Genomic DNA, 12,918 nt, shown 5'->3' with positions numbered 1-12,918 from the left:
GAACTCCAATGCCCCTTGCAAGAGACGTAGAGTTCGGAGGGCCTCCTGAAAAAATGCTCCCAATACTAGGAAGTGGGTCTCCCATACTGTTTGCCTATGCAGTGAATGCAACAGCTGCCAAAAATTTGGAGGAACTCCAATGCCCCATTCAAGAGACGTAGAGGTCGGAGGGCCTCCTGAAAAAAATGTTCCCATTATTAGGAAGTGGGTCTCCCATACTGTTTGCCTATGCATTGAAGCAACGGCTGTCAAAAAATTGGAGGAACTCCAATGCCCCTTTCAAGAGACGTAGAGGTCGGAGGGCCTCCTGAAAAAATGATCTCAATATTAGGAAGTGGGTCTCCCATACTGTTTGCCTATGCAGTGAATGCAACGGCTGCCAAAAATTTGGAGGAACTCCAATGCCCCTTGCAAGGGACATAGAGGTTGGAGGGCCTCCTGAAAAAAATGTTCCCATTATTAGGAAGTGGGTCTCCCATACTGTTTGCCTATGCATTGAAGCAACGGCTGCAAAAAATATGGAGGAACTCCAATGTCCCTTGCAAGAGATGTAGATATGTTGATATGGTACATATAGTGGTGATATGGTGGTGGAGGATGAGGATGCGGAGAAGGAGGAGGACAAACGGAAATAGACAAAATCAGAAAGTGTATACCCATGTCTGGGTGTGAAGACAGAGGTGCATGGGAATAGAGTTAGATCTTCCAAAAAAAGACACTGTATTTGAGTTTATGTTTATTCAGTGGTGTTCAGAAGTTGTTCATTTTTAGAAGAGTCAGCCTGTCAGCATTTTCAGTTGACAGGCAGATACACCTATCTGTTATAATTCCACCAGCTGTACTAAAAACCCGCTCTGACAAAACGGCAGCCGCAGGGCAGGCCAGGACCTCCAAGGCAAGCAGAGCCAGTTCATGCCACGAGTTCAGCTTGGATACCCAATAATTATAAGGCACAGAGGAATCACGGAGGACTTTGGTACGGTCGGCAAAGTACTCCCTCTGCATCTTCCGAAACTTCTTGTGAGAGTACACTGCTCATCAGGGCTTGTGCGATGGGAGGGTCTGAAAAAACTGTCCCAGAACTTTGACAGTTACTGTCCCATTTTATTAGTTCTGTCCTGCGCAGGAATAAGAAACAGAAAGTTTTCCTTGTAGAGTGAGCCTAGAAGAGTCACTAACCAAAAATGACTGTCGCCCAAAATTTGGACAACGTGAGGGTCACGGGAAAGGCAGCGTAACATAAACTCAGCCATGTGTGCCAGAGTGCAAAGAGGCAAGACTTCCGTGTCCTCACCAAGAGGATGACTGACCATGCTCTCCTCCTCCTCCTCCCTGTCCTCAGGCCATCCACACTGAACAGACGGTATGACAGTTGTGCAGGTAGTACCATCTATAGTGCAGGAAACTCACTCCTGTTCTTCCTCCTCCTCCTCTTCCTCATTGTCACCCAATCCACGTTGGGATGAGATGAGGCTGGGCTGTGTGGAATCTCCCTGTATGGTTCTTTGCTCTATATCATCGTGCTCTGCCTGCAATGCATCCTTTTTAACTGTGAGCAGAGAGCGTTTCAGAAAACAGAGAAATGAGATGGTGATGCTAATTATGGCATTATCGCCGCTCACCATATTGGTGGAGTCTTCAAAGTTTTGGAGGATGGTACATATGTTTGACATCCATGTCCACTCCTGAAGTCTTATGTGTGGAGTCTGAACTGAATACCGACGGCCTTGTTGATGCTGGTAGTCAACAACTACCCTCTTCTGCTCACAAATCCTTCCCAACATCTGTAGTGTAGAGTTCCAGCGCATGGGGACATCGCAGATTAGTCGGTGAACTGGAAGCTGCAAACGCTGCTGAAGCACGGCAAAGTCGGGGGAAGCTGTAGCTGACTTTCTAAAATGGGCACACAGGCGGCATACTTTGACAAGGAGATCCGTCAGATGAGGGTAGGTTTTGAGAAATCGCTGAACCACGATCTTAAGCACGCCTCAGAGCCGCCACCAGGTTCTGGCCATTGTCATACATGACCATGCTTGGCTATAGGGTCAGCGGTGTCAGCCACAGATCTGCCTGCTCTTTCAGAGCTGTCCACATCTTTTCAGCGTTGTGCAGTTTGTCACCTATGCATATTAGCTTCAGCACAGCCTGTTGCCACTTGGCCGAGGCAGTGCTGCAGTGCTTCCAGCTTGCGACTGATGTGGTCACTTCGGAGATAAAGGCTGAAGAGGAGGAGGTGCAGATTCTGTAGAATATGGGGGCAACCCAATGTCCGACTAGTTCCCGGCTTCTACTATATTAACCTAGTGTGCCGTCAGCGCGATGTAACATCCCTGCCCACAAGCACTTGTCCATGTGTCCGTGATTAGGTGGACTTTCCCAGTAACTGCGTCGTTGAGGGCACGGCTAATGTTGTGGGACACGTGTTCGTGTAATGCGGGGATGGCACACTGGGAGAAACACTGGCCACTGTGGACCGAGTACCGAGAGACGGCCGACGCCATCAGGTTGCGGAAAGCTTCCGTGTCCACGAGCCTAAAAGGCAACATTTCGAGCTCAAGCATTCGCAAAATGTGTGAATTTAGTAATGTGGCCTGTGGGGCGTTGGCTGCATATTTGCACTTGCGTTCCAAGGACTGGGATAGGGACAACTGAACGCTGTGCTGGGACAAGAACATGCTTGCTGATGGTGCTGTGACACATGTGCAGGGGGGGAGGCATCTTGGCATGCGCAATAGAAAGGGGATTGGCATGCACGCACAACAGCAGAAGAAGCAGTGGTGTCACCTGCAGACACTGTTGCTGGACCCTGGGGATCAGCCCACTTAGTTGGGTGGTTTGCTGCGATGTGCCAACAACCTTTTGACACTGCTCTGTGTTCAACAGTGATGTTCTGAGGTCCCCTAGTAATTCGGACAGGAAGGTCGAGCAACAAGATGTGGGTGTTTGTTGTGGCACAATTTCAGCTTGCCCATGGCCTTGGCCTCTGCATGCACCATCAGCATCACTCCCATTTCCCTGTCCCTTGCCACACACCTTGCCCATTTTAAATGGAGAACAATTTTTTCCACGTTCATGAGAAAAGGCTTATTTTGGAGTGCAGTTACATGTGATACGTCTAACAGAGAATCACGGTTTTAAATAGCAGGACTGTAATTTACTAATATTATTCTACACACAGACTTAGTGTGAATATCTTGACCGACACACTGCAACAGAATGGAAATGGAAGAAATGGCTGATTTTGGAACAGTCTTATAGGTGATATGTCTGACAGAGAACCGCGGTTTTAAATAGCAGGCCTTTAATTTACTAATAATATTCTTCACAGACACCGTGTGTGAATAGCTTGACCGACACACTGCAACAGAATGGAAATGGAAGAAAAGGCTGATTTTGGAACAGTCTAATTGGTGGTATGTCTGACAGAGAACCACGGTTTTAAATAGCAGGCCTTTAATTTACTGATACTATTCTTCACTGGCATCTAGTGTGAATAGCTTGACCGACACACTGCAACGAAATGAAAATGGAAGAAATGTCTGATTTTGGAAGTCTTATAGGTGATATGCCTGACAGAGAACCACGGTTTTAAATAGTAGGCCTGTTATTTACTAATACTATTTTTCACAGACACCTACTGTAGTGGGAATAGCTTGACTGACACACTGCAACAGAATGGAAATGAAAGACATGGCTGATTTTGGAACAGTCTTATAGGTGATATATCTGACAGAGAACCACGGTTTTAAATAACAGGCCTGTTATTTACTAATACTATTTTTCACAGACACCTAGTGTGAATAGCTTGACCGACACACTGCAACAGAATGGAAATGAAAGACATGGCTGATTTTGGAACAGTCTTATAGGTGATATGTCTGACAGAGAACCATGGTTTTAAATAGCAGGCCTGTAATTTACTAGTACTATTCTTCACTGACACCTAGTGTGAATAGCTTAATTGACACACTGCAACAGAATGGAAAAGGAGGCCAATATTTTCCACGTCCAGTTCAAATTTCTGGATTCTTATTGCTGAAATATGGAACAGATTTGGCTTTATTATGCAGTGCTAACAAGCAAATGGAGCAGAAAATGGTGTACTCTGGATTGATTTTTAAGAAAATAACCAGGATTAGGATACAAAAAAAAATTGCCATGGCCACTGATATCTGGGGCTATGTCTACAGATATCTGTAATTATTACACCAGCAGCAGACAGGATGTTCAATGGACCCCATTGTGCTGTATCATACACTGCAGTCTGCCACATACACTGCCTGCCTGCCTACCTAACTCCTGCCTAGCACTTATTATATGCAGTTGGATTACTCCTCAGAAGGACTGTTAGTTCAGATGGACATACATATATATGTTGTGGAATACCTATACTAACAGGATGTTCAATGGACCCTCTATTGCTGTATCATGCACTGCAGTCTGCCACATACACTGCCTGCCTGCCTTACTCCTGCTATCACCACTGAATATATGCAGATGGATTAGTCCTCAGAAGGACTGTTAGTTCAGATGGATATATATATATATATATATATATATATATGTTGTGGAATACCTATACTAACTATAAACAAGCAAATCTCTCCCTGAAGTAGCAGCAGCTCTCCCTACTCTGCCTGATTCTGGGGTAGACTGTGACAGCATGGCGGCGCCAGGTCTTATATAGAGCTGATGATGCTGTGCGGCCAGCCAATCACTGTAATGCCCACAGCCAACATGGCTACGGTATTACAGTGCGTGGCAGGCAATCCCTGCATGTTCATTGGCTCTCTAAAGAGCACCAAACATGCAGGGAGGGGACCCGAGTTCCAGCCCGAGCAACCTGGAAATTCTCACCGAGCGCTGAGCTTGTTGAGCACAGTGATGCTCGGGCGAGTACCAAGCAGTGGAGAGCACGTTCACTCATCACTAGTCAGGACAGAAATATCTCACATGGGGTCCAATTTCAAACTTCGACTATGACTGTGAGGACAAAGGGTAAAATGTGATTCAACTCAAAGTATAATGGAGTATTGAATATGATCATAACTATGAACTATTATGATTATCCAAAATTCATTAGATGCAATTTGTACATTCTTAGTGGCATGTGCGTGTGTGCACTCAACTCCTGTGTTTCCCCACCTCTCCTCTGTTGTTCTTATGTTGACACATGCCTCTGGCACTTTATAAGGTAGAGTACGCTGGTGTCCGTGAACCTGAATATGCACATGCTGAACATGGCACTATGATTGTCTGAATCAAGATCAGATCAGCCAGACATTTAATGGAAAACGGTATCAATATCAATATCGACCCTTTATTGACCCATGCCACACGAGTTAGGATAAAAGCAAAACCAGAATCTCAATTTGAAGACATGTGTTTCTGAATGTTGTCCCTCCTCAGTGCAAAGCATGAGATAAAATAGCACTTGCCCTTTATTGTGGGGTTTAATTTGCATTTATATAGATGCAATTATCCTTGATTACTACATATCTTTATGGATAGTTATATTAAATTTTTGATACTGTGCTTACAGACATGAAAATTGATGTGCATTGTCATATAGACATTGGATGCATATAACTTGGCTGCAATTTTTAATACATATGTTTGATGCTGCATTTATACTATTAATACAAACAATTATGTGCATTTACTCTTTATATGTGTATGCCTAACATATGTATGTTATTATAATTGGTCTTATTTATACATACATGTGCACACAATTAAGCATTTATTTAAATCATATATATATACAGTATATATATATATATAAATATATATATATATATATAGCACAGACCAAAAGTTTGGACACACCTTCTCATTTAAAGATTTTTCTGTATTTTCATGACTCTGAAAATTGTACATTCACACTGAAGGCATCAAAACTATGAATTAACACATGTGGAATTATATACTTAACAAAAAAGTGTGAAACAACTGAAAGTATTTCTTATATTCTAGGTTCTTCAAAGTAGCCACCTTTTGCTTTGATGTCTGCTTTGCACACTCTTGGCATTCTCTTGATGAGCTTCAAGAGGTAGTCACCGGAAATGGTCTTCCAACAATCTTGAAGGAGTTCCCAGAGATGCTTAGCACTTGTTGGCCCTTTTGCCTTCACTCTGCAGTCCAGCTCACCCCAAACCATCTCGATTGGGTTCAGGTCTGGTGACTGTGGAGGCCAGGTCATCTGGCGTAGCACCTTATCACTCTCCTTCTTGGTCAAATAGCCCTTACACAGCCTGGAGGTGTGTTTAGGGTCATTGTCCTGTTTAAAAATAAATGATGGTCCAACTAAACGCGAACCAGATGGAATAGCATGCCGCTGCAAGATGCTGTGGTAGCCATGCTGGTTCAGTATGCCTTCAGTTTTGAATAAATCCCCAACAGTGTCACCAGCAAAGCACCCCCACACCATCACACCTCCTCCTCCATGCTTCACGGTGGGAACCAGGCATGTAGAGTTCATCCGTTCACCTTTTCTGCATCGCACAAAGACACAGTGGTTGGAACCAAAGATCTAAAATTTGGACTCATCAGACCAAAACACAGATTTCCACTGGTCTAATGTCCATTCCTTGTGCTATTTAGCCCAAACAAGCCTCTACTGCATGTTGCCTGTCCTTAGCAGTGGTTTCCTAGCACCTATTTTACCATGAAGGCCTGCTGCACAAAGTCTCCTCTTAATAGTTGTTGAAGAGATGTGTCTGCTGCTAGAACTCTGTGTGGCATTGACCTGGTCTATAATCTGAGCTGCTGTTAACCTGGGATTTCTGAGGCTGGTGACTCAGATAAACTTATGCTCAGAAGCAGAGGTGACTCTTGGTCTTCCTTTCCTGGGGGGGTCCTCATGTGAGCCAGTATCTTTATAGCTCTTGATGGTTTTTGCAACTGCACTTGGGGACACTTTCAAAGTTTTCCCAATTTTTCACACTGACTGACCTTCATTTCTTAAAGTAATGATGGCCACTCGTTTTTCTTTACTTAGCTGCTTTTTTCTTGCCATAATACAAATTCTAACAGTCTTTTCAGTAGGACTATCAGCTGTGTATCCACAAGACTTCTGCACAACACAACTGATGGTCCCAACCCCATTTATAAGGCAAGAAATCCCACTTATTAAACCTGACAGGGCACACCTGTGAAGTGAAAAACATTTCCGGTGACTACCTCTTGAAGCTCATCAAGAGAATGCCAAGAGTGTGCAAAGCAGTCATCAAAGCAAAAGGTGGCTACTTTGAAAAACCTAGAATATAAGACATATTTTCAGTTGTTTCACACTTTTTTGTTAAGTATATAATTCCACATGTGTTAATTCATAGTTTTGATGCCTTCAGTGTGAATGTACATTTTTCATAGTCATGAAAAAAAAAGAAAAATCTTTAAATGAGAAGGTGTGTCCAAACTTTTGGTCTGTACTATATATATATATATATATATATATATATATATATATATATATATATATATACTGTATATAAAATGATACATATATAGTGATGTGAAAAAGTGTTTACCCCTTCCTGATTTCTTATTCTTTTGCATGTTTGTCACACTTAAATGTTTCAGATCACAAAACAAATTTAAATATTAGACAAAGATAACACAATTAAACACAAAATGCAGCTTTTAAATGAAGGTCTTCATTATAAAGGGAAAAAGAAATCCAAACCTACAGGGCCCTGTGTGAAAAAGTGATTGCCCCCTAAACCTAATAACTGGTTGGGGTATCCTTAGCAGCAACAACTGCAATCAAGCTTTTGTGATAATTATCAATGAGTCTTTTACAACGCACTGAAAGAATTTTGGCCAATGATCTTGAAAATTGTTGTAATTCAGCCACATTAGAGGGTTTCCGAGCATGAACCACCTTTTTAAGGTCATGCTACAGCATCTCATTAGGAGTAAGATCAGAACTTTGACTAGGCCACTCCAAAGTCTTCATTTTGTTTTTCCTAAGCAATTCAGAGGTGGACTTGCTGGTGGGTTTTGGATCATTGTCCTGCTGCATAACTCAAGTGCGCTTCAGCTTGCTGTCACGAACAGATGGCCGGACATTCTCCTTTTGGTAGAGAGCAGAGTTCCTGGTTCCACTTACCACAGCAGGTCCTGAAGCTGCAAAACAGCCCCAGACCGTCACACTGCCACCACCATATTCTACTGTTGGTATGATGTTCCTTTTCTGAAACGCTGTGTTACTTCTACCCCAGATGTAATGGGACATACACCTTCCAAAGAGTTCAACTTTTGTCTCGTCAGTCCACAGAGTATTCTCCCACAAGTCTTGGCGATCCATGTTTTCTGGCAAAACTGAGACGAGCCTTCATGTTATTTTTGCTTAGCAGTAGCTTTCTTCTTGAAACTCTTCCATGCATGCCATTTTTTCCCAGTCTCTTTCTTATGGTGGAGTCATGAACACTGACCTTAACTGAGGCAAGTGAGGCCTGCAGTTCTTTTGATGTCGTTGTGGGGTCTTTTGTGACCTCTTGAATGAGTCATTGCTGCACTCTTGGGGTAATTTTGGTCAGTTGACCACTCCTGGGAAGGTTCACCACTGTTCCATGTTTTCACCATTTATGGATAATGGCTCTCACTGTGGTTTGCTGGAGTCCCAAAGCTTTAGAAATGGCTTTTTAACCTTTTCCAAACTGATAGATCTCAATTACCTTGTTTCTCGCTTATTCCTGAAATTCTTTGGATCGCAGCATGATGTTTAGCTTTTGAGGATCTTTTGGTCTACTTCACTTTGTCAAACAGGTCCTATTTAACTGATTTCTTGATTGAGAACAGATGTGGCAGTAATCAGGCCTGTGTGTGGCTAGAGAAATTAAACTCAGCTTCTCAAAGTGGTGATAAACCACAGTTATGTTTTAAGGGGGAGGGCAATCACTTTTTTACACAGGGCCCTGTAGGTTTGGATTACTTTTTCACTTAATAATAAAGACCTTCATTTAAAAACTGCATTTTTTGTTTACTCGTGTTATCTTTGTCTAATCATTAAATTTGTTTTGTATTCTGAAACGTGTGTGTTCATTGTCGTCTCTGTAACCATTATTATTCCATGTCGATTTCTATATAGCCTTGAGGATTCTCAGTTCTTTTTTGTTTTTGTTGCACATCTTGATATCAACTGTCAAGAGAAGAAGAGAAGACTGCGAGAAGCTGGTAGTTGTTGTCAAATTGCTGCAGAAAAGCCATCACTGTGGACCAATCTTTCAAAATATTAAATTAATTTACTTAATTTGTAAACATCGGAAAGGGAAAGAGAAGAAAATGACAAATGACAAAATTGGGGTGCTTTTATGTACCCACTGCAAAATGTCAAGACAATGCAATCAGAAAAAGCAAGGATTCAATATTAAAAAGTTATAAATAAAAATGTGAGCTCAAGCAAGTCCTGAGCTCCTTCAACCTGAAAATGAAAATGTTTCGGGTCCCAAAACTTGGCAACACAGACAACCCAAATTATTTTTAACACATTTCTGAAATAGTTTTCACCACTAAAATAATAAAAACTCTGGACAAGTTAGTATCACTGTAATTGTACTGACGAGGTAAATCATGATGCCTGATCATTTTTGCAAATCATTGAATCTTGTAAAAACAAAACCCACAAAAATTGGTGGCGTGTTCAACACTTATTTTTTGTGGGACGAGTTGTATTTTTAAATGGCACCATTCATTTTACCATTAACATTTTACCATTTAATGTGCTGATAATGGGAAAAAACTCCAAGTGAGATGAATTTGAGAAAATTTTTCATTACTTGTTTTCCATCTATCTCTGCCCTTTTCTGGCATCTGTAAATCAAGGAGAAGGAGGGTGGAGGAGGATGAAAAACAACTAGGTGGGAAGGGGCACTGAACTGTTCTGCCAAGGTAAGGGTGCACTGAACATCAGTGCTTGGTTTGAACAGTCATTTTGTGCTGACAGATTCTCTTTAACCATCTAATATGGCTTCATACTATCTTTGCTATTGTTGCTGTGTGATCACTACAGATTGAATGCTTTATAGATTGGTTCATTAGTGGTAGAACCACAGGTTTTCTAGATGGGAAATTCCTTTAAATTATGTTTCTTAGAGCTGTTATAACATCATTATTCCTCAAGCTGTACACCAGTGGGTTTAACATTGGAACTACAGCAATGCAGATCATGGTTAACAACTTGTCCTGTTCTTGGGACTGTTCAGATTCTACTTTCATATTCAGGCTGAGAGATGACAAGCAAAATAAGAGCACAATGGTAATATGAGAGGAGCATCTTGAGAAGGCATTTTGCCTTCCAGATGATGTTTTTATCTTCAGTATAGTAGATATGATATGAATATAGGAGGTAAAGATTAGTATCATGCAAATAAATCCCAAAGTTGTCCCATTCACCGTTATTAAAAGTTGAATATGTGTGCTGTCAACACAAGAAAGTTTCAAGATTGACATCATATGGCAGAATATATGATTGATCTCTATGGAATCAGAGAATGATAATTTTGATATTAGTAAGGTGTGCACCAACGCATTTATGGCACCCAAATTCCAAGATAAGAAGGCTAATATGGAGCATATCCACTTATTCATGAGAAGGACGTAACGCAGCGGAATACAAATTGCCACATATCTGTCGTAAGCCATAGTCGTCAATAAGAAGAACTCAGTCCCAACACAGAAGACATACAGAAATAATTGAAGAAAGCATTGAGAATTCAAAATGCTGGTGTCCTGAGTTATCGTAATGGCTAACAGTTTCGGTGAGATTACGGAGACATATATCATGTCCAGCACCGACAGGTTGCACAGGAAGAAATACATTGGAGTATGAAGTTTGGAAGCCAGACATACAATGATAAGAATTATAAGGTTTCCCAATATGCATATCAAATACATAATGCAGATCCCAAGAAAAAATGCAAGACGAACCTCGGGATAATTAGAAAAACCCACCAAGTGAAATTCTGTGCGGGTTGTACAGTTTTGGAAAATTGTCGCCATATTTGTTCATTGGATTTCACTATCAATGTTTTAGTACATTGATCTGCAGTCTGAAATGAATAATGGAAATGAATCGGAGATGGAGAATGATAGAATGGATTACATCAAAACTATGAATGAGTTTTGTTTAAGTTCTCAGTAATGGAAAGTTTAAAAAAGGCTCCGAGTGCCATCATATGGTGCCTTCAGCCAGATCTGTTTTGAAGATGTCAAGGCTGGGCAATTATACAAAGCTGCAGGCTGAAATAAAAAAAGGAAATGGATCGGAGATGGAAAATTATAGAATGGATTAGATCAAAACTATGAATGAGTTTTAAGTTCTCAGTAATGGAAAGTGCCATCATATGGTGCCTTCAGCCAAGTCTGTTTTGAAAATGGGCAAGGTGGACAATTGTACAAAGCTCCAATTTAATAAGGTTACCCTGAGCATAGGAGCCATGTGAGCAAAGTTAGATGATGGGCACATAATGTATTTTTCATGCAGATTCTGCTGTGAATCCACCTGACAAAGAACCACAAAAGTGTCTGATAAAATGAACAGTAATGTCAGAACAAGATGACTGTGCAGGTGTTCTGACTTCGGTCATTTATTTTAACTGCTTTAGGGTTCTGAAGCCCATGAGCAGTTAAAAGAAGTGACATACTCATTCTTCGGGCAGCTTCAGCTTTCTTTAACTTAAAGTATAGAGTGAAAGCTGTCAGTGGCAGAGAGACCACAAGAACAAGGGTAAAGCCGCCAGCAAATCTGCCTCAGTTGAACGTCCGCCAGCGTCGTCCTGAAGGGGTTTTGCCTGAAAAAAAACGCGGCGGCTGCACTGGCATCTATCACCTGAGTTGGGACTTAAACAAAATTTTGTGCAACCCAAGAAAATATTATGCATGTATCATCAATAATAATATTAGCAGTAGAAGTCATTGTTACATTCATGGCATTCAGTCATCACGGTTATCTCAAAAATATGTCAATGACTTCATCTTGTGCAGTCATATAGACAGTCATTTCAGATAAATATCGGCCATGTCATTATAAAAAATTATACATTATACATTGCCATTATACAGAAAAATATATCTGTGATAAAAACTATACATCCATATTAAAGTTATCTCAATGTATTCAGCAGGAGCACAATGGTCTTCACCAACAGCAAAGCCTGCACCATCTCCAATGACCTGGATAAAGAACTTTATAAGGAAGCAAAAATTAAAAATAAAAGAACAACTATTAGATCACTCTAACTAAAAAATAATGACAATAATAATATTCCATTTGGCGGTTATAGATCTGATGGCTGAAAAACCTAAGTAAATTATGGTGTTGTGTTATAAAAAGCTAACTATCATCTATCAATCTATCCTTCCATCTATCTAATCTACGTTTTATCTGTCTATCCATCTATTATCTATCTAGTCTCAAATATTACCGGTAGGTTCTGCACTTGTCAGAGACTATATGTCTTTTTCTTCTTTTATTATACATATATATATGCTGTTTCCCGAGAACACGACAAGGGAACATATTCCCAGAAGATTGATTAGAAGTCTTTTTATAGTTCAGCTTCTAATTTGGTATCTCATGGCTGTTGATATACTGTACATCAACGGTTTCATGAAAAAATGTGAGTAGATAAAAGATAGAAAAAATGTAAAATGTAAATATAATAAAAAAAGAATTGTTTAATTGAAGGAAAACCAATATCATTTTTATGAATGCCTAATCTGAATTTAAAATTGCTGTATGAGTAGTCCACGGATATTTCAACAAAATGTGCAGATTTTATTAGTTTATTTATTGATATGAAATCTACCATACTTAAATTAGATCCTCTGACCACTACGACTGTCTAAAACACTAAGAAAATAGGTCATATGAGTCCTGGAGCAAAAGGAGAGACTCTGCTTTTACTTCTGTGGTAA

The 12,918-nt window shown here is 40.6% G+C and overlaps 1 protein-coding gene across 1 annotated transcript; it reads right to left on the bottom strand.

Annotated features, from left to right (window-relative positions):
- Positions 1 to 10,077: 10,077 nt before the first annotated feature.
- On the bottom strand, positions 10,078 to 11,001 carry LOC141167351 (olfactory receptor 1G1-like). The gene has a single exon (XM_073654768.1). The coding sequence runs from the start codon at positions 10,999 to 11,001 to the stop codon at positions 10,078 to 10,080; it is 924 nt and encodes a 307-aa protein (XP_073510869.1).
- Positions 11,002 to 12,918: the final 1,917 nt, after the last annotated feature.

Source organism: Phyllobates terribilis, unplaced genomic scaffold, assembly GCF_046119375.1.
Source record: "Phyllobates terribilis strain yellow unplaced genomic scaffold, ASM4611937v1 Scaffold_11__3_contigs__length_659146591, whole genome shotgun sequence".
NCBI lineage: Eukaryota > Metazoa > Chordata > Amphibia > Anura > Dendrobatidae > Phyllobates > Phyllobates terribilis.
Note: the sequence above shows the minus strand (reverse complement) of the source record. Positions and strands in the feature narration are given on the sequence as shown.

Coding starts and splice junctions, on each gene's coding strand:
- LOC141167351 (XM_073654768.1), bottom strand. CDS start 11,001: ATGGCGACAATTTTCCAAAACTGTACAACCCGCACAGAATTTCACTTG.